Source organism: Dromiciops gliroides, chromosome 4 (genome assembly GCF_019393635.1).
Source record: "Dromiciops gliroides isolate mDroGli1 chromosome 4, mDroGli1.pri, whole genome shotgun sequence".
NCBI classification, from domain to species: Eukaryota; Metazoa; Chordata; class Mammalia; order Microbiotheria; family Microbiotheriidae; genus Dromiciops; species Dromiciops gliroides.
Window position 1 is genome coordinate 45388674 of NC_057864.1, and position 24594 is coordinate 45413267.

General features: G+C 40.7%; 1 protein-coding gene across 3 annotated transcripts in view; it reads left to right on the forward strand.

Moving 5' to 3' along the window:
* Positions 1 to 24594, forward strand: part of TTLL7 (tubulin tyrosine ligase like 7) — a 178156-nt gene that overhangs the window by 89182 nt on the left and 64380 nt on the right. For all 3 annotated transcript variants that reach the window (XM_044002763.1, XM_044002765.1, XM_044002764.1), the window contains exons 6-9: positions 2347 to 2505; positions 4278 to 4494; positions 9436 to 9600; positions 13283 to 13441. In XM_044002763.1, the coding sequence (XP_043858698.1) occupies positions 2347 to 2505; positions 4278 to 4494; positions 9436 to 9600; positions 13283 to 13441 (700 nt within the window). The remainder of the gene's footprint in view (positions 1 to 2346; positions 2506 to 4277; positions 4495 to 9435; positions 9601 to 13282; positions 13442 to 24594) is intronic.

The following is a 24594-nucleotide window of genomic DNA, read 5'->3' on the forward strand; positions in this document are numbered from 1 at the left end:
CTGGGACTTTGCAGAGGGTGAGGGGAATTTTTCATGACCTCAAGCCTAAATCTGCCTCTTTGCACTTACCACCTGTAGTGGGGCCCCTTAGGGCCTAATCCCTTTGCCACGTGACTGTCCTTTAAATACTTTAAAGTAGCTAAGGCAGCTATCAGGTCACCCTCCTCCGGGTCCCTCGACCAATCCTCACATGGCATAAGCTGGAGGCCCTTCATGCCATGTGGGGCTGGGGGAGAGGTCAGTGCTAGAAATAACGGTTGGAGAGTCATCTGCATCGAGGTGCTACTTGAAGCTTGTCCAGCCCGGCTTCCAGGCACCCCGCATGGGGGCTTTGGACAAGGAAAGAATGGGTTTGATATTTGAAGCTCTTCTTGGCTTGGAGCCCACAAAGAGTCTAGCTTCCATTCTACAGAGAAGCAAAGACTGGAAATGTCACAATAATAGCTTTGGGCTAGACTTACATCTCCAGCCAAGGTCCCTTCTTAGAGTTGTGCTATATTAAATGGCTACATTTTCTCTGAATTAATTTTTAAATTTAATTCTAGATTTCTATGTTATAAAGTGAGGTTGTGTATCTAATATGTTTGATAGTGGTGTCCCCTTAGATCTTTAGTGAGTGTCTCTGTAAATTTATTCTTTCATTTAGAAGCCAGGGTATGAAATATTTTTATATTTAAAGCTGCTCCTGTTCCCCCAGGAATATCGACCATTTAAATCCTAGCCAATCTCTCATTCGACACGACTCCATGGAATTCTCTTTGAAGATAAAATGATTCTATGTTAGATGAACAAATAATGACCCACTACTACAGAAATAGAGGCAACCATATTACTCAGTTAAGGTCACCTCCTAAATCTGTGGTGGGACTAGGGGGGAAAAGTCACCACCATTACAACTCTACCCTCTGGTTCTGAACATCTCTGGTCTCATTTGAGACCAGCCCTCATATGCCTCCGTTGAACGCTTTCTGAGGCCAGTTCCTGCCACTTATCTAAATAGATTTTTTTTTTTGGTATACATTTTTATTTTCTATTGGACTTGACATTTTTAAAAGTTGATATTGCACCATTCAAAATAGCGTATCTTGAATTTTAAAATGTACTGCCTTAATTATATCTTTGGTCTGATCCAATTTCAAAGTCTATATAGCTTGTGAAATATGGGATGATTCATTAAAAATGTTTTGAGAACAGAAAGGAACATGACAGTTGACATGACGATGTTGCTGTCAGATGATTTTTATGTAGTTGTCAGAAGGAATGTTGGAATCCATCTATTGTGCTGAATTTTTTCACTTCTTGGCAAAAGTCTGAGTCAGAATGATGGGGTTGGCAATTATCTGACTTCTCATAGTGGAAGCAGAACCCTTGTGAGGTTCTCTCAAAGGAGTATGTAGAAAGGTGTGAAGAAAGGAAAGGAATAGTAGGGATTTGTGCCCTCTTTCTTCTAGTCACCACATGTATTACCTCACTCACAATATGCTTTTGTTATTATGGGCTTTCATTTCAGTTTCTCTTCTCAAAGAAAGGATATTTAATTATAAAGTTATTTGTTAGCTATGGATAAAAGTTTCTGTGGGGTTCAAGTCATGTAAACACACCTTTACTAAGTGCTTACTGTGTGCTGTAGTATTGTTAACAAACAGTATTATTCTTTAGTAATATTATTGCTACCTTGGATGAGGGAAGGCATATGGTTTAGCCAACAGATGTGTCAAACATCAGCAGCCTGCAAAACTTCTGAGTGCTGCCCCAATCAGAGTCAAATGGAATTGGGAAATGTTTGACAAAATAAACAAACACACACACACACACACACACACACACACACACACACACACACACACACACACACTGAGGAATGGAAAAAGTAGCCTTTGGGGTGGAAGCGCTAAAGCTGGGGGTTGTGGGGAGGAGTGGTGGTGAACTGGGAAAAACCTCTTGCAGAGGTGGCACTGACTGAATCTTGAAAGGAGCCAGGTATTCTAAGAGACAGAGGTGAAGATGGTATGCATCTCAGACATGGAAAACTACATGGAAAGGGCAGAGGAGTTTTGTGAATGAGGACCAGGAAGTTGGCCAGTAAAGTAGAATTGCAGTATCAATGGTGAGGTGAAACAGGTAAGGAAGCTGCAAAGGGAAGAAAAACTTATCTAGGCACATACGCATGGCTACCATGTATCTGAGCCTGGAATCAAATTCAGATCTCTTTTGACTGTCCTTAGAATCCTGTTCCCATTATACCATGCCTCATCTCTTTTCGGTTTGTGTTAACAATCCCAAAGAAAGAACTTTTTAAAAAAAAAGTTTGAAAAGACTTTTAAAATGCTGTTATTTTATTGACAGAATGATCAAGTGTAATCCCCAGGAATATACTTTCATTCCCCGAACATGGATCTTCCCATCAGAGTATACCCAGTTCCAGAATTATGTAAAAGAACTGAAGAAAAAACGGAAACAGAAGACTTTTATTGTCAAACCAGCAAATGGTGCAATGGGTCATGGGTAGGTAAACTTGAGCCCTGACATTGAAATGGTGAAGCCGAGATATATATGTGTGTGTGTGTGTGTGTGTGTGTGTGTGTGTGTGTGTGTGTGTGTGTGTGGCGGCGGGGGAAACAAACCTGTAAGTGGTAAATTGCTCACAGTTGCAGATGCATGGGGGGAAAAATCTATTTTTAACTACTGATATGAAGGTTTAATATGCTATGTTTTCCATCACATTCTAATATTCTTTGATATGTCAGTAAAAAAAATTAAGCAGAAACCAAATGGGAGTTCTGTGCCAGAGAAAGAATTGTCTTCTCAAAATTGTTCTGTAAATTAAAAAAAAAAAACAAAACCAAAGAACAACAACAACAAAAAAGAAAAAACCTTCAAACCCATCATTTTCCATAATTTGATCTTTAAAAATCTTAACTCAGAAATGCTTGACTTAAATTGGGTTTTACAGGTTAGCAGTGTCAAGATTATGAACTTTAGGGGGCAGCACAGTGGATAAAGCACTGGACCTGGATTCAGGAGGACCTGAGTCAAATCCAGACCCAGACACTTGACATTTATTAGCTGTGTGACCCTGGGCAACTCACTTAACCCTCATTGCCCTGCCCCCCCCCCCAAAAAAAAAAAGTACAGTTCCCTCTTTCTTATCATCATGGGATCTTAGAAGATCATGGGGGAAAAATAATATTATACTCTCTGGGACCAGAAAAGTGATTTGAGAATTCAGAATGCTGTTTAAACTTTAAATACTCCTTTCTTGTTAATTTTCCTTTTTTTGCAAAGAATTTGTAGCTCATGTCTCTTGCATTAAAAATACACACATAAAAGATAGGCTTTTCAAATCCTAGTCATTTTGTTTTATGTTTAATTTACATCAGTACTTCTGAAGGTCTGTGATTTAATTGCTTCCTTCATGGAGGTAGTGGCACTTTCCTCACCTTTGTATATGGTTTTGCTAGTTGCAGGGTTTCCCCCACCACCCAGTTTGTTGCCTCATTCCTGGACCTCTGAGGGCATGAGCATTCTGCACTTAGCTTGGCTGGGCCCCATCTCCTTTGCAGGGATGGGCTGATCTAGCCTTCTGGTAGAGTAGCGTCACTTCCAGTCCATGACAAGGCCTTGGAGTATGTAGGGCTTTGAAGGAGAATATTTAGCTTATCAGTTCATAATGCTATGAAAAGAAATAAAGTATAATGTAGCTGTCACATAACCTGGGGTTCATGGTCATTTCTTGGATTTGTTTACAAAATCATCTAAGACTTTTAATGTGAAATACTAAACTGTAGCAAATAAATGTTGAGCCTGTGACAGTATCCCCGCTATTAATTTGAAGAAAATGGACATTTATTTGCTCAGTCATGTTCTTAGAGATGTGCAGTGTCCTGTCAGGTAAGGTTTTAATTCCATTGAATGAGCAGAATTGACTCCTCTTGTTGCCAGTATTAGCAGAAATCTACTCATGCTAACAGATTGAAATGCTCTGAAATATCCTTGATTTACATGATAAGGAAAAAAGTGTAGATTTCAGTAATGCAGAACTGCAATTATAAACCTTTTTATTTTTTAATTTTGAGAACAAGCGGTGATCTTCAAATCAGTTTTCATGATAGAGGGCGCCAACAGAACAACAGAAGGGAATCATGGAGAAAGATAGCCTTGTGGTGCTGTTGGGCATGCAGCTTTCGAGATAACGGAAACTTCTCTTGAACATGTCTGACGATTTATTTGTGCTTCATTTCATATTATCTCTTTTTTTTTTCTTCTTTCAAATCCAGGATCTCTTTGGTAAGAAATGCTGAAAAACTGCTAGCTCAGGACCACTTAATTGTCCAAGAATACATTGATAAGCCTTTCCTTATGGAAGGGTACAAGTTTGATTTACGGATTTATATTCTGATAACATCCTGCGATCCATTAAAAATATTTTTATATCACGATGGGCTTGTGAGAATGGGGACGGAGAAGTACAGTCCACCTAATGATACAAATTTGGTAAGTGGGAATAGGGGAAAAATATATATAAATATCTTTAAAAACAAAGTGTAATGCTGCGTGTTCCTAAGCAGAGACAAGACAATCATTTTCAACTCTACTTAAAACCATTTTGGTCTGAGACAAAAAGTATATATGTCAAAAAAAACCAAACTCAAGTTGTACTTTCTCTTGTTATGATTATATATTGGAACTTTTAGTAACTTTTGCAAGTTGCCAGTGCTAACTTACTGCTCGTCTTGGATATAGTTAGCCTCTTGGAGAAGCTGTGGAAGATAAGATCTCATGATGTTTTTCATTCTCTGTGGCATGGCAAGAGAGGGAGAAAGAGAGAGGGGGAGAGAGATCCTTTTCCAAAAGTAATTATGTGCTGATAATGCACCATAAAAACGGTTACTGTATCTTGAGGCATATAAGGGCTAGAGTAGGAACCAGGAAGATTTGGGTGCAGAATCTCATCTCTCTCATTTCTTACCCATATGGCCATGATCTTTTGTTGTTGTTTCGTTATTTTCAAATCTTTGTGACTCCACCTGGGGTTTTCTTGGCAAAGATACCAGACTGGTTTGCCTTTTTCTTCTCCAATTAATTTTACAGATGGAGAAACTGAGGCAAAAAGGGTTAAGTGACTTGCCCAGGGTCACACATTCGAACTCAAGTATTTCTGACTCCAGGCCTGGTGCTCTATCATTGTACCACCTAGCTACTCCCGACTATGAGCTATGCTTGGACTTTTGGTGCCTTAGCTTTTTCATCTGTAAAATGTGAATAATAGTAAGTCTAGGATTCCCTACCAAATGGCCAGCTGCCTGATAATGGCTGAGCCTCTTTGTATTTAGTGAGGCTGGTATTTCTTTTCTTCACAGCCATTTCCACTACCACTCACAATGCACCCATGACTAGAAGGTTCAAATGATTTGTGGGGTAGCCCCCCAGTTGTCCTTGATGAAGCGAGTTTGACATCTATTTCCCACCTTTCATTTCTTGGTTCTAATCCTTTCAGTTTCATCCTTAGATGCTCTCAGGATGGTTTTCGCTTAGTTGTATCTCTTGCCAAGCTTTTTTTTAAAACTGGTTTTCCTTCTTTTGCCCCTTTGTCTTACAATGTGAAGCTGCTCATAACCTTCCCCCATCCTTTTACATAAGATTTTAGAAATGTTTATGTCCTAAACCGATGTTGCCTTTTCTTCCATATCATTCTTCTTGGCAAGGAATTCAAACTTTTTTCTTCTTTTTCTTTTTTCTTTTCAGTTTTTTTAGGCCTCCTCAATTATGGTAATTGAGAACAGGGATCCAAATCTAACACTTTTTCATTATGCCTCACTGCCTTTCAGGGGTTGTATTGATATTTTAATTTTTGATATAGTCATAACTTCATTGGCAAGGAAAACAGGTGATTATTTATTCATTCACCAAATATTAACTACCTATCATGGGCAAGTCACCATTGCTAGCTCCTACAGGAGATCTAATGATGAGCTTTATGTCCTTCTGGAGTTTGCAGTGGAATAAGAGACTTAAGACATGCACCCAAATAACTATCCTAGGAAATACAATGTTACAAAAAAAAAGAGGCATAAGAAAGGATTAGGAGAATTCAGAACAGGGAAATGTCACTTTTTTCCTGCTGGAATCAGAATTGACTTCATAGAAGAAGTGGCATTCTGAACAGAGTCTTGAAGGAAGGATAGCTTTTTGTTAGGCAGAGATCCCTGGAAGACAGCCTCCTGGGGTTAGCTGGTGCCCTGCAAAGGTTCAGATATGTAGAGACGTGGAGTAAGTTTTGAAGGCATTTTGAAGACTGTATTTTGCTGTGAACCTGGAGGCATTGTTTGGTAAAGATGGCAAAACCATCTTAGGTTTTTTGATCGTAGGGATGAAATAATTGTAGTTATATGTTAGGAATATGGTTTCGGGATGAGTATATAGGATGAATTTTATGTAGGCATTGCCTTGCTGGGAAGACTGGTTAAAAGATGACTACACTAGTCTAGGAGAGAGGTTAAAAAAAAGCATTGGGGCTGGGTAGTGGAAATGGAAGGAATGGCCTGTGGTATTACAGAGACAAATTAGCTCTCTCTATGTGGAGGGGCTAGGGTTAGAGTTAGGTATGGGGCCTTTTCTGAGGTGCGCCATAAAGGAAGAAAGCAAAAATTCCAAGCTGATTAGGATAATGTTGACACATTCAGAGAAGCAAGGAAGTCTTGAGGATGACCAGAATTACTGGAATATAATGGATATGAAGAGTTTGGTATGGGAAATCCAATGGAAAATCCCATTGGGGAATTAGAAATGTGGCATGTGAGATTGAGAAAGGGATCAAGACTATGAACTTATCACTCAACTTCACGGGCTTGCTCATCCTTCTGAGTCTCACATTCTTTGACTTTAACCTACTGACACTAAAGAGGGTACCCCCTGCCTTTTCAGATCCTTTTTCATTGTTTTTATCTTGGAGGAAATTTTTTTTTCATTCTTTCAGGTAACACTTCATTTTCTGTGATAACCTAGAGGGTATAGACAGCTGTTCTTTTAGTATTTTAACTTTCTCTTCTAGGAGGTTCACTACCCTGAACTTTGTAATTGCATAGAAGTTACTTGATCCTGGAATAGTCATCTCTCTGCAGGTTGTTACAAACTTTTCCTGCCCTCCAAACTTGTTAGAAGTGAGATCATTTGCTTCTTGGTTGTTTGGTTGATATCTTGGCTGGTTTTTGTGATAAAATGCTGTGGCTGACCGCCTGCTGGTCATTCTTGTTCACTTTGATGGGTGAACTGAGGGTTCTCTGAGCCTTGGTTTGATTATCTGTAGAATGAGGGGGTCAAATTGGATTTCTTCCAAGGTCCCTGTTAATGTTAGAATTGTGATTCTATGAAATCCTAGGGCCTGGACATGAACCCATAGTTCAGAAAAAAATGTGTTTTTCAATTAAACTGGAAAAAGTAAATTGGAGGCAAAGAATAAACAGGAAGTTGAGATGAGAACCAGATAGGGCAAGACATATTTTTTGGGTAGAGCCACAGAGGGTATTGGTTTTACTTAACTATATGTATTTTTATAAAGATTTTGTTTTCCTTTTTTCCCCCCAATGGTGTGGGGGTAGGAGGGAGAGAAATTAGACTTATGCTAATTAAAAATAAAATTTAATTAAAAAACTTGTCAGGGAAACCAAGGAAGGACAGTTTTAGAACATATCAAGTGATGCTGAGAAATCAGGAAGAATGAGAATTGAAGAAAATGTGCCCTTGTGTAGAAGGGAGGTCTGTGAGGGTGATATTTTGGGATTGTGGTGGGGAAGGATCACATTATGTGGAATTGAAGGGAGATGAGGATTTATAGGGAATGCAAACTCGTTTGAGAGCCAGTTTCATTTTAAATTTGGTATTCCTGTATACATTGGCTCATCTAGATTGTCTCCTCATAATAGGCACTTAAAGTGTCTTGATCTGAATTAAATTGACTAGTCATTGGAAAATTTGGGAAGGAAAGGGAAGGAAATCATATATGTTAGCTGGAAGGAGCCTCAGAGTCAAGTGAAAGCTGTAGGATTCCCCCCCCCCCAATATTGAAAGAAGACTGTGTATGTTTCATGGTGGAAAGAAGATAGGGTGAGGAAGACTCAGAGAGAAGGGGGCAGGCGAGAGAAGATCCCTCTGAAGGCAAGCAATGTTATCTTTGTAGCACAGCTAGGGGTCTTCTTGGAAAGCAGGAACAGGGGTATCTCTCATTCTGAGATTTTGGGGAGGAGATGACCATGACAGATATAGGGAAAATGGCCTCAGACTCTTCTGGGAGGTGCTGTAGAATTCAGAACTGAAGGGGATGGTTGGATGTGCTCCAATCCAGCTCACCGCCAGGTTTCCATGAGAACTTTCTGCCTTCCTCATCAGTTCCTGGGAGCGTGTCTTATCTTCACAATTAGATGATAAACTCCTTATAGATAGGAATGAGGGCTTAACCTTTTTTCAACCCCATGGCACCTAGCACAGTGCCAGGCATATCTCTTTTCAGCATATTTTTTTTGTCCTTAAAACTTCATATAACTATTTTTGGATTTACCATATGACAAGTTCATAGTAAGGATCTAAAACAATTAACATAATATCCCAAATTCGAGGTGTAAAAGTTCAAAGTTTTAAAAAAATGTCTTGGTCTTTGGTCATGCCGCTCTGAAATGTGAACACCTTTGAGTTTTTACAGCACCTTTCCTTTCAGTACCATCTGTACTTCATGTACCTGCCATTGGTTACAGGTAATCAACTGTGGGAGAGCCCACTGTGGAACTCAGTTAGCCTTTCAGCCTCTGCTGTTTGCATGAAACCATTGCTCTAGCCCTAATTCAATTCCCATTTCTTGGAAAAGAGATCACACAAATAATACCTTTCACAAAAGAAACCATGGTGAAGATGGGAAGAGTGTGTACATGAGAATGTCACAGAAGGCCAAAAACAAACAAGCAGCCCCTTCCCCCCGCCCAATGAAACAAAACCAAACGATCTTCCAACCCAGCAGCGTCAGCAACAACAAAACCCTTAAAACATTTTCCTGGTATAGAAATATTAACTTAGGACATTTGTACTCAGAGTTCTGTGCATATGTCTCTCCTTTATAGTAAAATACATAACTCTTGGCAATGCAGATAATTGGTACCAGAGTAAAGTGGCTGGTTTCTGCAGAGCATTATATTAAGTCCCCGGAAGGTGAGGCCATCATTCTACTTATCTTGTAAATTAAGTAAATAGCTACTTGTTTGCCAGCAAGGATAATGCAAAATTTTAAATGAATCATTCTCTCATTTTCTCTCTCTGTCTCTGTTTCTCTATCCATCTGTCCATCTATCCATTGATCTATCTTTTTTTCCTGTTGTTGTTTTTGCTATTTAGCACCACAGTACAGAGTTCTATGGATGATGTGACCACTTTGATTTTCATCTGTTACAGAGCCAGCTCTATATGCATCTGACAAACTACTCTGTGAACAAACATAATGAGCGGTTTGAACGGGATGAAACCGAAGATAAAGGCAGCAAGCGGTCTATCAAATGGTTTACTGAATTCCTACAAACAAATAAACACGATGTTGCTAAGTTTTGGAATGATATTTCAGTAAGATTATACCATTGCATGATTACAGTTGTTAATTCTCTGCTTTAAAAACAATACGTTATATAAAAGCCAGTAGTCTCCTTAATGCAGTGTTTCTGGGGCTCAATTAGATCACTATCACATGGTAAGACTTGTCATTGGTTGCTAAGAGCATGGGTTTAATAAGTAATTCATAACTCGGGTAACTCTTAGACTAAATTAAACTTGTACTTCAAGACCTTGGTTTGTCCCAGTGTATAGTATACAGATACTTAGTAGTGAAGTCATTTTAGTAGGATTTAGAAGAGAGTAGAACAAGTTATAGCAGAATAGCAAACCTATATGAGACAAGGCTAATAATCATATTATTAAGCTTACTAAGGGGATTAAAACTGTCCTCAAAGTCTAGGAAGCATGCTTATTGAAGATTCACAGTGACACAGAGACTGTGTAATTTGATTTAGAAGCTCTCCTTTTTGGGAGGATAGGAGGTAATAAAAATATATGTCATGGGTAATGACCATCAAAGATCAGCAAATTTGTAGATTGTGCCTGCATTGACATTTGTCTCAACCTAATGGTTTGTTAAATTGATGGCTTCCATCCTGAGTAGAGACTAAACATATCCAAACTGGATTTGAGCTTGGCAGGATGATAAATGTTTGTTTGTTGAATTGAAATGAGGTCTTTACTCTATTGTTACTGAGGCTAATTGTTGTAGTTATTTTTTTAAACACCCATGATATGCTAAAAGGCTCTGATAATTCTGGCCTAACAATGGGGAGAGGACTGGATTTAAAGTTCTAGAATATAGCCTGAAAAAATCGGCACTTCTTCTGACCGTCTCCGTAACCTTAGCCAAGTCATCCGTGTTTTCTGTGGCTGAGTTTCCTCATCTATAAATGAGAGATTAAGACTTAGATGATCTCTAAGGTCCTTTCCAAGTCTAAATCCTAGGAGGCATCATTAAATTGAGAACAGAGGACCAACAGGAGGACAATTGATTTAATTTGAAAAAGGACATTTTGGACAGCAGCAGATATTGATGGACAGTAATCATGACACACACAACCCAGTAGGCTTGTTGTGGCTTAATGAATAGGTGACTGGAACTAAGCAATAGTTCATCTTAATTTTCTCTAAGACTCGACAGGGGTACCTGTTCTTATCAGATTAAGCTATTTCTTCTCCATAGTTCTCACTTCCAAACAGACTTTGATCTTTGGAAAATTTCCTTAAAGGGAGAGCGTAGCTACAAGGCTGTTTCACTGAAGGGCATTTGAAATGGAACTAGCTGTATAAAAAAATAGTTTGTTATGCCTTATCCAATAGCTAGTGGCTTTGGATGACATTTCTCCTACATAAATTTGAGAAATTAATTGGAAGAAGGAATAGGTATAAATTGATGACTAGTAGAATAAATAGTAATGGAATTTACGGATCTATTTTAGCCCAAAGTATAGTTCCTAATGTGACTATTTTTTTCAAAGTTATGATATGGAGGGTGTTGAGGTTGAAAGACTTGGTTGGATAGGCACTGATATTTTCCTAAACTTTTGAAAATGCAGTAAGAAAATACTTGTTGTTTACAAATCTACGAAATGCATATAGAAAGTCTGAATATGAAAAAATGTTATTTCATAGACTATCAGATTATAAATGTACCAAGTTGAACTGTTTGCATTTTCAGAGTAATTGAACATTTATTTTCTGTTATGGAAATTTTACTGTCAACTTTTCAAAAACAATTTTAAAGGTGAACCATAGGGTATTGTATTAAAAAGATGGGATATCATTAGGTTGGAGTTGAACTTTGTCTTAATGTATCAGATCACAAATGCTATTCAGTTTCCTAAGGATTATCTCAGTGCTTTATTTTGGGGAGCTGTGTCTCTAAAATATACCCTTCTCCCTCTGGAGACCAACAGTCATAAATAACCTCCGGTAAAAACAAGGCAATGTCACTCCTTTGGCTGAAAAAAGATTAATAAATATATCTAAATTCAGGCAATTAGTAACAATGATTGTAATCATTCAAAAATACCCTGATTGAATCCTTTTTTTTAAACCTACTTAACATTTAAATCTTCATGTGACAATGTTCAAAGTCTCAAATTTGAAACATAATACATAAAGCCTTATGAAAATGTCTGTCACTATCATCAAGTGCATATATTTCCAGATATCAATAACATCCTTGTAAATAAGGAGTAAAATGTACCAGATCACACTAGGGTTTGTTTTTTTCCCCCTATCCTTACCTTTTGTGCCCTTTCATGGATGGGCTTGCTGGGAAATTTGATTAATTTTGATTGGCAGAATACATACTAAATGACAATGAAATTGCATTTAGTGGTACATCAGTGGCTCAAAGATGCCCTAATCTATTTTAGAACCTTGAAATAAGTTTACCCATAACTCAAAAAGCTGGAAATAGGACTGTGTTGTTCCCGAGAGAGACATGGATAGCTAGTTGAAGGAAATTAGTAGTCTTTTTTCCCTGTTGTGTGGTATCAGTTAGTCATTCCAGGCCCATTGCTGCAGTAATATACTGGAAGATACATAGAACCAGACTTTTTGTTTCTACTTGACATTTTCTGGTGTTACCATGTGGTCTTGTCATTTCTAACCCAATTGTCTGAAAACTCCATCATCATATTTCTTCCAGTCACGCCCAGCTCTGTGCTGGGGGTTTGACATTCTGCAGAAACTGGAAAGGGTTAACTTTTCACACCTTCCTCTTTTATCCTGCTTTAGGATGGTGTTTATGTGGGAGATAGCCAAATGTGTTCAACTAGGTAGAGAAATAGTGAGCTCAAGGAAAAAACATGAAAAACAAAATGAAAATGAAAAACAAAAACAACCTCAGTGGAATAATATTCCAGAAAGGTGGCTATTCAGTAAAACAGATTAGTATTTTGAGAGATAACACAGGGAGAGAAAAAAAAAAACCAAAAAACCAAAAAACAACAGGACAAAGTACAAATAATGTCGTGAGCCCTGATGGTGATCTCTGGTCTCACTTATTCTAGTCTCACCTTCTAGCTGAGGGGTTCTGAAGATGTGTTTGTGTCTTGGCCCTCTCGAACAGCAGTCTAGTGAAGTCTTTGCACAGCTTCCCGGAATCATGCCTTTAAATACAGAAAATGGATATGTAGGACTGCAAAGGAGAATAAGACAAAACTGCATTGAAATAGTTATTTAAATTGAAAAGAAAAACAAAAGAGCCTAGACCCCAGGTTAAGAAACTCTGCATTAGCTAGACACTGCTTGGTAAAATTGGTCCTTTTAAAAACAAATTCTAATAACTTACCCTAAAATTGGTTTTCTCTCATAGAAAATCCTGAAAGCTAGCTTCTTTTTGGTCTCTGTGCTCCAAGCTCTCTCTGCTTAACAGCTTTTCTCAATCTTAGTATGAATAAAGACCCCCAGGTGCCTTCTACTAGCCTTTTTGTTGTTGAATTTATTTATTTATTTATTTATCTATCTATTTATTTATTTATCTATCTATCTATCTATTTATTTATTTATTTTTAGGGGGGGGTTAAGGGGGGATACCAGTCTGAAGCCCTACTTCGCCTTTAGCTTATAGCTGATAAAAACAGTTTATTAACTCTTTCTTAACTCTTTCCTTTTTTCAAAACAGAGAAATGAGGTGCAATCTAACGTTCATTTTTCATCTGTTTTGTCCCATTTTACCTAGGAATTGGTTGTAAAAACTCTGATTGTAGCTGAACCACATGTCTTGCATGCATACCGCATGTGTAGGCCTGGACAACCCCCGGGAAGTGAAAGTGTCTGCTTTGAAGTCCTGGGATTTGATATTTTGTTGGACAGAAAACTGAAGCCATGGCTTCTGGAGGTAATGGATTCTTTGTGAAGAACGAGAAATGCTCAATATACCTTGCGTTTTAAAATGTCTCTCTTCATACAGTGTTAATAGCACCCTTCCACGGCTGAGTGCCTTCCCTAGTTAAACTCGGCAGACCATTTGAATTGGAAATAGCTACAGAAAGCCCTGGATGGTAGCAGGGTTTTATCCATGAGGCAGTGGGCAAGACTTCTCTGCAGATCACATGAGATATGAATGTCATGCTCAGATGAGGGAGGGCTTGGGATTTTTAAGTACATGTGTGAGTCTGCCCTATTCTCTCTGCAGTACTGCATGTTTCTTCATTCCAGACAATGCAAAGCTAATTGACAATCAGGGTAGTGTCGTATCACATGGGGAAGATTTTCCTTTCACAGTGTAGGAAACAAGGAGGTGGGATCGAAAAGACAGAAAGAAGGAAAAAATTGAGGTAATTATCCAGATAATTTAAGTAGAAATTTTGCTTATGAAGGAAAAAAGGAGTGGGTTTTTTGGGAGGTAAAGAGCCTGGAATGAAAGGTCAGGAGGCTAAATAAAACTAAGAATACTTGATATTAGCAAAGGGCTTTTGAATTCAAAGTGTTTTCTTGTAGGTTTTTCTCATTTATCTGTCTTAGTCCATACCGCCCATTTTCTTTTCCATTTTTATTTTATTTTCTTTCTTTTCTTTTTTTTTCATATAGCCCATTTTCACCAGATAATTGCTCCTTTCTACCAGACCATGCTGCCTCGAGGGTGGTAAGCCCTTGAACACCAGAATGCTTTATCAATCATTTTTATTATTTGGAGGTAGAATGGAAAAGAACTGTTGAAGGGGGAGAAGAGGAGAGGAGGAGGATAATTCCGGCTTCCTTATTGGACAGCTGCCTTGGGGATCATTTTTGGGGAATATCTGATTGTCAGTATCAGAAAACAAAACTCAAAGGGAGACAGCTTTAATTTGCTTCTTGTCAGCATAAATGGGAGGCTGATTTATCCACTGTAGTGCCTGGTTCACAGACAACTCATGACATGATAAGCTTCCTCTGAATTTGTAAATATATACACATGCAGACATGGCTGACTCTCCACTCACTAGTGAAGTCACCTGAGCTTGTCCCCCACCCCATCCCTCACTCCCTAGGCCCAGCACCCAGTGCCTTCAGCTTTTCCCAGCAAAGCAGCTCATAACTTACTGTCTCAGGGTGAGTGATCTTTCTATGTTAATACTGTCAAGAATGCTTGCATTTTAGACAAGAAGCACCAACTGGCAAAAAAAGAGCCTAAAGGGATGATTCCCTGATGAAGAAATTTCAAGTTGTGGTACCAAGGCAAGGGAGATGTTTTTTGTTCAGGCCCATCTTCTGTGTTATCCCTGCAGTCACACCTCTTCGTAGAAATCATCCTGGTTGGTGATAGGCAAGGAGGGAAAAATGCCTCTTTGTCACTAGAAGTTTGGGGTTTGAGGATTGAAATACCCAGTGAAGGGGGGGTGGGGCTTATTGTGAGTTTACCAATTGTGGTGACAGATTGGTTGTGGTTTCACAACAGCAGCTACATCCTACCTGTGTTGCTTGACCATAGTCTTAGGCCTAGCTGTCTGTATGAGAAAAGGATGATGTTGATGCTGACCACTGACACCAAGCAGAATGAGTCTTTTTCAGTTAACTTGAGTCTTCCTGAGTGGGCAACTGATTGATGCCAGCTGTCAATTCAATTTAGTTCAATTCAGCAAGCATTTGTACAAAACCCAGTGTGAGTGTGAGAACTGGAAGAGCATAAATGGAGACACCAAAGGAGGGACAGTCACAGTTTGGGGGGCAGCAGCACAGTGTTCATATGGGAAAGTCCTGTGAGAAGAGGTGGGGCTTCAGTTGTCCAGGGGCTTGACATTTTTTCCTGTAAGCGATTGCAAGGTTTTGGAGCAGGGAACTGAGGTAATGAGAGCAGCATTGAGGGAGTTTTATCAAGCAGTTGGTATCTGGATAGATTGGCAGGGGGTGGGAGAGACTGAAGACAAGACGTGCTAGCTAAGAGTCAGCTACTGCAGTAATCCAGCAGTTGGAGATCCACAACTGGAGATTAAGAGAGCAGTTCTCGATCACAATAATGCATTCATTAGTGACTGTTTACCGAAGGCAGATGGACACCACAAATATGTTTGATCATCTCCTTTTCCCAGGACAGCTGCCTTTTATTGCATATTCAGGATTGGAAAGGAAGGGGGGGGGGGAAGCCACACATTCCAAATAGAAAATAAGTTATTTCAGTGCCTGCTCTACATAGAAGGACTTGACAACAGCAGTCATTTATGGTATTAATAAAAATGGCAAGGCAGAGGGGCCAAACCTGAACATTTTAGGCTTGTTTGTTGCTGTTGTTGTTTTGCTGAAATGTCTGTTTTGCAGAAGTTTCTCTGTGCAAAATATTATTTGATTCAGTTCTTCAAGCATTTATGAAGCACCTGTTCTGTGGTAAGTGTTGATAGACAAAGGCCAAAAAAAGAGCCTAACTAAAAAGTGCCCCTGGCCTCAAGGAGCTTATATTCCAACTGAGGATTATAAACAGATCTGTAAGTAGACAGTTGAATAGAAGATCATATGTAAGATAATAGATAATCAAATATAAGATATTTAAGATATTTCTTATAATCGGAGATTCTTTGAGGAGGGTGAGAGCACCAGCAGTTCTAGGGCTTGTGGTAGGCTACTGGTAGGAGGTGGTACCTCATCTTAGCCTTGAAGGAATCTCAGGTTTCTGAGAGTTGGTGTTGAGGAAGGTGGGAGAGGGCATTCCAGGCATTTGGGTGAGTTGGGGCAACAACCAGTGAAGGGAAGCGATGTCATAAAATGTTTTTATTTTTTAAAATTCTCCCTCCTTCCCCCCTTTCCCCACCCATTGAGAAGGCGAGAAATACAATGCCCATTAGACAGATGAATTTATGCAAAATGTATTTACACAGTAGCCATATTACGAAAAAAAGGCAAGAGAAATAGGGATGGTGAAAAAATGTGCTTCAATGTGCACTCATTGCTTCTGTTCTCTCATAAAACAATTTTAAAAGGGCAGGTCAGAGCAGGTTTGGAAGGGCTTTCGATGCCAAACAGAGGAGCTCAGATTTGACCCAGGAGGCAGTGGGGAACTGCTACAGGCTTCGGTCCAGGGGAAGGCATGGTCAGCCTTGTGCTTTGGGAAGATTATTTGGGCATTTGAAGGGAGAGAGACTGGAAACCAAGAGGCCATGAAGGGTTGAGTAAAGCTATGCAAGTGGAAACTAGGTGACAAAGGCAGAGAGATGCTGTGGAGGAAGAATTAGCAAGACTTGGCAACTGATTTGGATTTGCAGGTGAGGGATAGGGAAAAGAGGTGAGGATCGATCATTTAGCAACTATTTATTAAGTACCTACTATTTATTAGGCACAGTGCTAGGTTCTGGGGTGGTGGAAGAGTATTTTTTAGTGGTGGGGTCATCAATTATATTGCAAGAGGTGGAGATGTGAATGGGAGGTGAACTGGAGATAGCAGCTTGGAGTGCAGTGAGGTGTAAATAGGAAGAAGGGTCAAGAATTTTTTTTTCTTTTAGGCTGAAAGAGATCTAGGTATGTTTGCTGGCAGTTGGGAAGGAGACAGTAGATAAAGAGAGAAAAGATGATCTGAGATTGTAGTGTTATGGGATCTGGGACTGTGCAAGAAGGGCCGTCTGTACGTAGCAAGGAAGAAGAGGATGATCAGCAGTTAATGTATAATTAGCCAGATCCCATTTTGGGTAATAACTTAGAAATAATAGCATCTGTCCCCTTGCCCCCCACCCCATGACGCCCATCCCCAGATCACAGTTTTAGACTGAATAAGATTCCAGATTGAAGTTAAATGGGTGAAGGAATGAGAACACGAGGTGCCAGAATATATTTGGTTTTTTTGTTTGTTTGTTTATTTGTTTTTGGTGAGGCAGTTGGAGTTAAGTGACTTGCCCAAGGTCACACAGCTAGTAAGTGTTAAGCGTCCAAGGCTGGATTTGAACTCTGGTCCTCCTGACTCCAGGGCTGGTGCTCTATCCACTGCGCCACCTAGCTGCCCCCAGAATATATTTGTAAGACTGAAAGGTCATGGTGTAATGGAAAGACCACTGGCCTTGGAGTCTCTCTCCCTTCAGATGCCCAAATAATCTTCCCAAGGGTCTGAATCTTGCTTCAGCTCATGCCTTGCCCCTACCCTGGTAACTCTGGTGACTCTGTTGTAAAAATGGGCAGATGGGGGTGATAGTCTCTGAGGCCATTTCCAGCTTTAAGGCTTCATGTTCTCTTTTCCCTTGTCATGCAGCTCTCCCCAGCAGGAGCTAGACTTGTCCTCCCATGCCAGCCCCTCCTCCCCCTCCCCACTTTTCATTTAGCAGAAGCACTTGACTCCTCAGGACTTCTAATCTCCCCCCTTCTCTAGTTCCCAAAACAAGGCTCATTTGGGGGCTTGCCCTTTCTGCCACCTGCGTGGGGCCCCAGCCCCGGGTGCCTGGTTAGCACGCGACAGTCACCTTAAGCCTTCCCCTTGTGCCTCTCTTTGACATTCTCCTGTTTCACCTTTTCCACTGAGCCCCTCCCGCGCACACCTGTCCCTGCTTTTCCCTCCTCTGCCCTGGCTGGCTTAGCTGTCCTCTCCATCTCTGACATGGAAGAGGTGGGCGAGGGAGGCTGGGCACTTGGGGCCCTGATGGGGGACTGGCATGTGGGAGCTGGTTCACGGTAAGCCCCAAGGGAAAAGACTTTAGAAACCAGCTATCCTCCCCATAGACCTCTCCATTAACAACATAATTGAAAGTTAACTGAACCTTTTAAAGTCTCTTTGGCATTGAAATCCTGAAAAGATGTATGGTAGCCCACATTAAGATTCTTGGAGCCAAAGTTTGGGAAGATAGAGAGAAAGCACCTCCATTTTCTATTCACTGGTCCTTCAGCCATGATTAATTATAATAACCACAACAGCTAATAGTTCTGGCTAAATAAACATTCCTTGTATCTGGGAGAAAACTGGATGAAAGTGGTTTTTTAAGCAAATTCTGATCATGCCACATACAAAGACCTTTGGCGCCACCAAGTGGAAGAAAGCAGATAGTAGTGAATATACTGGAGATAAAATTTCTGGAAAATTTGAAGCAGAAGGGAAATGCATATTCTTTTCATGTCGTCTCAAATCCGCCTGCCCAGAGGTGAAATATTGGGAAAGTGGCCATAGACGTCATTCTTTGCATTTATTAAGTGTTTTTTAGTCACTTGAATGATTTAGATCTGAAAGGGGTAGTAATATTGAGATGGCCTTGTTCCCCAGGTAATCATATCTGATAGACTGCATTTAACAGTGGTTTATTCAGATGACATTTGCAAATCCCCTTTTAAATGTTGTATATTTTGTTGCAAATGGAACTTGAAGATAATTGAAATTTAAGGAGTATAGGACCCTTTATTTTTTGCCTTTTTGTGAATTGGGGAAGAAAAAAAAAATAGAAGAGAAGAAGAAAGAAATGGTTTTGAAAACCAGCTTTCTCTCCTCAGCTTAGTGTCCTTTGGTGTCACCCTTGGGAGGGTGAGGAGAAGCCTGAGCCGGGCTTCTGGGATGCATAGAAACTCCTGGGAACCACATTCTCTCTGCTGTGGGCTCATTTCCCAAGCCCTCCCTTGCAGAAACTTGGGCTCGGTTCTGGTATTTTGTTTTTTGATCATCTCTCTGAGCTCTGCTGCAGGCAGATGGGGGGGCCCGGTCAATGACTGGTACCTTTCTTGTGTCCACTGATTTCTGTCCATTGAGTCTTAAGCTTTGGAGAGTGCAGATACCAAAGATGTGTCAGGCTTGGGGCTGGGTTTGCTTTCACATGACATTGAGGGAAGGTTGAAGGAAACCAGGGGAAGGAGAAATTATCTTGAGCAGAAGGAAATGTCACAGCTTGCTGTAGTCCTTGCTTAGAGATCTGTACCGGAGCCACTTCTGGGTTGGCCATATTTGTCAATGATTGAAATTAACCAGCATGCAATTACTATTTTTAAAAATTAATTATATATATATATATAAGGTATTTTATTTTTTCCGTTACATGTAAAGAAAGTTCTCAACTTTTGTTTATACAAGCTTTACAATTTCAGATTTTTCTCCCTCCCTCCCCTCCCTCCCCCCTCCCCTAGACAGCAGGTAATCTGATATAGGTTATATCTATATATCTATATACATATATATACCCATAATAACATTAATCCTATTTCTGCATTAATCCTGTTATAAGAGAAAAAATCAGAGCAGTAATGCAAAACCTCAAAATAGAAAAAAAAAACAACAGCACCCAAAACAAAAGAAATAGTATGGTTCATTCAGCATCTATACTCCACAGTTCTTTTTTTTTTCTTTTTTCTTTTTTCTTGGATTTGGAGATCCTCTTCTATCATGAGTTCCCTGGAACTCTTCTGTACCATTGCATTGGTGAGAAGAATATAGTCCATCACAGTAGATCAACACTCAATGTTGATGATACTGTGTACAATGTTCTTCTGGTTCTGCTCATCTCACTCATCATCAGCTCACGCAAGACCCTCTAAGTTTCTCTGAACTCCTCCTGCTCATCATTTCTTACAACCAGCATGCAATTATTAATCACTTACTACTATGTCAGAAGGGCTGTTTATTTGGAGAAATAGGCAAATTGGTAAAAAGGATCTTGGATTCAGTCAGAGGATGTGGGTTCACTTCTGGCTCTATCACTTTCTTTCTCTGCCATTATAGACAAATCACTTCAGGTCTCTAGACCTCATTATACTTGTCTGTAAAATGGGAGGGTGGGGTGGACTTTTTCAGTCCTAGATCTGTGATTCTAAATACTAGGAGAGTTCTCATTATTTTCATTTGTTCTTCTGCCTTAGAATCTTGGGTCCAAGAGATTTATTCTGTCTGAATTGGCTGACAGCAAAATTCTTACCATTTTCTTTATTAAAGTCTAGTGTTTGGTGAATTAAATGTCTGTGCCTCCTATTTCTTCCAATTTATCACTGCCTCAATTTAAAGCAGATATTAGCAAACTTTGGATCAAGGCGAGGGCTGCAGAGAGCTGTCTGCTTATAAACAACCAATCCTATCCTAAGAACTCTAGTTTGTATAGAATTAAAAGTGCTAGTAGCTGAGTATTAAAGGGCGTAAGTTTTTCTGGAAATCTCTGCCAGGCTTGCAGAGAGCCTCTGGGAGGGGCAGAGGGGAAAGTGCTGTCCTTCACTTGTCTTCTGTTTCTTACAGAGCAGGTGAATTATGGGGCTTAAAAAAAACCTCCTTGAATGTTGGGCCACAGCCATGAATATAATAACAAACTCTTTTTCTGCATTTGCTCTGTGGTGCAGAAAAGGTAAAAACCCTAGTTGGAGTCAAAGGAAGAAAAGGCGAGTAGCTATTGAGGGATGGGAACCAGATTGGCTTGCTCCTTTCTCTAGGAATACTTTTGGAAGCCAAAATGTAACTGGGCCCTCGGAGCCAGTTTTTTCCGTCTGTGTAAGTTGATTCTCCTACTAGTATATTAACATCCAAAAGAGGATCCATATTCCCCATTCCATTCAGTCCTGATAAACTCTATTTATACAGAGCCTAAAATTATCAGAGCACAGTCTTTACAGTTTAACTCTTAGTGGTCAGCTACCTGCTGCTGGGTGCTGAGCCTGAGGAAGACTCGAACTTATGGACAGAAAGCTAGTGATTTGGTTGGTGTCTGTTCATTTGTGGGCAGCTCTGGTGTTCGGCTGATGGAGGGGAGGAAATGAACCAGCAGGCGTGGTGGCAAGGCTATGGTAGGAGAGGTCACTTTTTAATCCGGGCTGTCCCTGCAGAATGGGAAGATGGGCAAGTTGCAATGTTTGCCAGTTGCTGCCTTTCCCTTCGTTCCCACATACAACCATGTGGAAGCTGAAATAAGTTGCGGGTGTCACAGAAGGACACTGGCAAAGGGGAACGGGTCCAGAGGGGCGGTGGACAGAATGCTGACAGGCAGGAGAGCCGCATCACATGAGGAATGATGGGAGGATCAAGGGATCAGAGACTTGGCCTGCTAAGAGACATTGGAGACAGTCTGCTCTAACCCACCACATTTGATAAATGAAAGACCTGAGGCCCTGAGAGGGGAGGTCGCCTGCCCAAGGTCATGATAGGGAGGGTGTTTTAAGGTTTGCAGAGCACTTTACAGAGGCTAGCTGGTAATGGAGCTGAATGTATTCAGAGTGTAGGAAGATACGATGTGGCGTCTGGTTGTCTTCAGTGTATAGGGAAGAGATTAGACTGGTCCTGTCCCTTCCCTATTTGTTCTTCTGTTGCTAAAGAAGGAGTAATGAAAACAGCTGGATACAAGGTAAATTTTGCCCAATCATAAAAACCACATCCAAACTGAAAAAAGAAAATTCAACTTTGTTTAGAACCAGCTGCCTTGGGAACCCTCCATCACTATAAGGCTTCATGGTCAGGCTCAATAAATGAACCTATGTCTGAGATGCGATAAAAGGGACCGTTCCAGGTAGCCGGTTGTATGAGATAACCACCATGCTTGCGTCTTACTCTGCATCTGATGATTCTCTCATTTCTGGATGTACGCGATGATAGGGGAGAGAAGCTGCCTTCTCCTTGGTCTCTTCTTTGCTTATTATGCTTAACCTATAGGATTTGCACAGGTAGTTATGCTATAGGAAGGTCAACACATCATAATATTAAAGGCCTGCTGCCTGCCTGCAGCACTATTAGTTTCTCTGACCCTCACGGCTCTCTCAGCTCTTGGCTCTAAGAGATTTGAGAGTCCTCTTTTTGAGTTTGAGAAAGGTTCTCTTCAGGCTCTAAATTGTTGAATTCTATACAGCTCAAATATAGACATATACAAACACACACATGCACACATGTATATATACCTATACCCTGAACAAAGGTACACCTCCCCACACATCCATAAACACACACACGCTCGCTCGCGCTCTCTCTCTCTCTCTCCCTCAAACCTGCCCATTCGACGCCTACTCCCAACACCAGCATCTATTTAGACAAAATTATAAAGTGTAGTGTAGTTTCATACTCCTACCTTCTCTTTTGTCAATCCCTTTCTTCTTGCCACTTCCATAAAATGCTGGATCTACCCACAACCATGTGCCATTCTTCCCAATTCTCAGAGTTTCATCACTCTGGCCTGAGTTAACTAATCTAATAAGCGAATGGTATGCTAATTCTTGAGAGAGTGTGCATAGTGATCAGGGGGCTGGGGCTTGGGAGTCAGGACCCCAGGGGTTCAAGATACATACTGACTGTGTGAACCTGGCTAAGTCACTTAACCACTCTGGCCAAATTTAGTGCTGCATTGGTAGAGGGGTTTTCTCATTGAGCATTACCTATACCAGTGAAATTACAGATCCAGTTCCCTCATAGAGTGATTGTCAGGATCAAATGTGATGATATGGGTGAAGCTTATTTTATAATATATGATCATTCTTTATAGGTCTTAGTATTGAACATGCTTCTTCCTACAGCTCCCCAAGCCTGTCCAAATTTGACTTGAACAGAGCCTAAGTGTGCCCTGTGTATCCAGTACATAGAGACATGCAAGGTGTCTCCGAAGTCTTGGCGCAGTTTGAAAACTCCCTGCATGTACACACACACACACACACACACACACACACACACACACACACACACGCAGATCTTTTTTTTTTTTTTCCTTTCAAAGATGTTGCACCTTAGGAGTGTGGTCAGTGCACATTTATGGGATCACCAGATCCTAGTAGATTTAAAACTCCAAGGACTCATAGAGGTCACGTCTTCCATTCCATTCATTTTACAGATGAGGTAAATAACTCTCAGAGAGTAGAAGTGACCTAAGGGCACCCATTGGCAGAGGCAGGATTTGAACCCAAGTCCCCCGTCTCCAATTACACTTTATCTCCTTCTGTACCACCCTGCTGAGTGTAATGTACTATAGGCAGCAGAGTATTGTGAAAAACCTGGCTACTGAGTAACAGCTTGGCCACTGGCAGGAGGTATCGTCACTGGCAGGTCTGGTAGCCTCATGGGGGGGCTTTGTTTCATAACCTGTGAAATAAGGGATTTAGACTAGATGATCTCCTGGGCCCCTTCCCATTTCCGAAATTCTCTTATGGCAAAGCAGTTCTTGGCCACCGCCTCTTAGAAGGGCGCAGTAGAATTTTTCTTATTGCTATTCAGACCATCCCCACTCCCTTGCCTATCTGTGTGCCACAGTGGGAAGGCTGAGGAGTGCTGACCCCTGCTGAGGTCGGAGGCTCTGAGAGTTGCCTCAGTAATGCCATTAGCATGCCATTGATGAATTTCTCAGAGAAAAAGACTTTTCACTCACTAGCCATTTGTGATTTTCTTCTACTTACTTTAAAACGGGGAAAAGATTTCTTTAAGAAAAGATAGTCAGAGGAAACCCCCTTGCACTGAATGCCAACTCTAGTAATGGCTTTTTTTTTTTTTTTTTGCAGGGCATTGGGGGTTAAGTGACTTGCCCAGGGTCACACAGCTAGTAAGTGTCAAGTGTCTGAGGCCTGATTTGAACTCAGGTCCTCATGAATCCAGGACCGGTGCTCTAACCACTGCACCACTAGCTGCCCCCTAGTGGCCAGATCTAATGGACTTTTCTCCATCCTCATCTTTCTTGATCTCCCCCTCTTCTCCTGGATACTCCCTTCTCTCTGGATGATCCTCTCCAGATTCTCATTTTAGTTCTCACCACTCCACAGTCTTCTTTGTTGGGTGTTTGTCCATGTCGTGCCCACTGAGTGACCCCCAGGCCTCGGTCCTTCTCCCTCTATATTATTTCCCTTGGCGATCTCATTGGTTCCCATAACTTCAGTGATCATCCCTCTGCTGTCCTAACCTCCAGTCCTGCCTCTCCAGAAGCTGATTTCACATCTCAAACATCTTAATCCAATAGGCATCTTAAACTCAGCTTTTCCAAAGCTGAAGTCATTACCTTCCCCCGCAAACTCTCCCCTCTTCCTAACTTTCCCCTTTCTGTGAAGGAAACCACTCTCCTTCCAGTCAGCCAGGAGCCATGCTTAGCTCCTCATTCTCTCTCACACCCTCTATCCACTCCAAGTGCTGTTGCTTTAAACTTCTTACCATTTCTTGGAACCCCTTCCCATCTCTTCTGCAATACT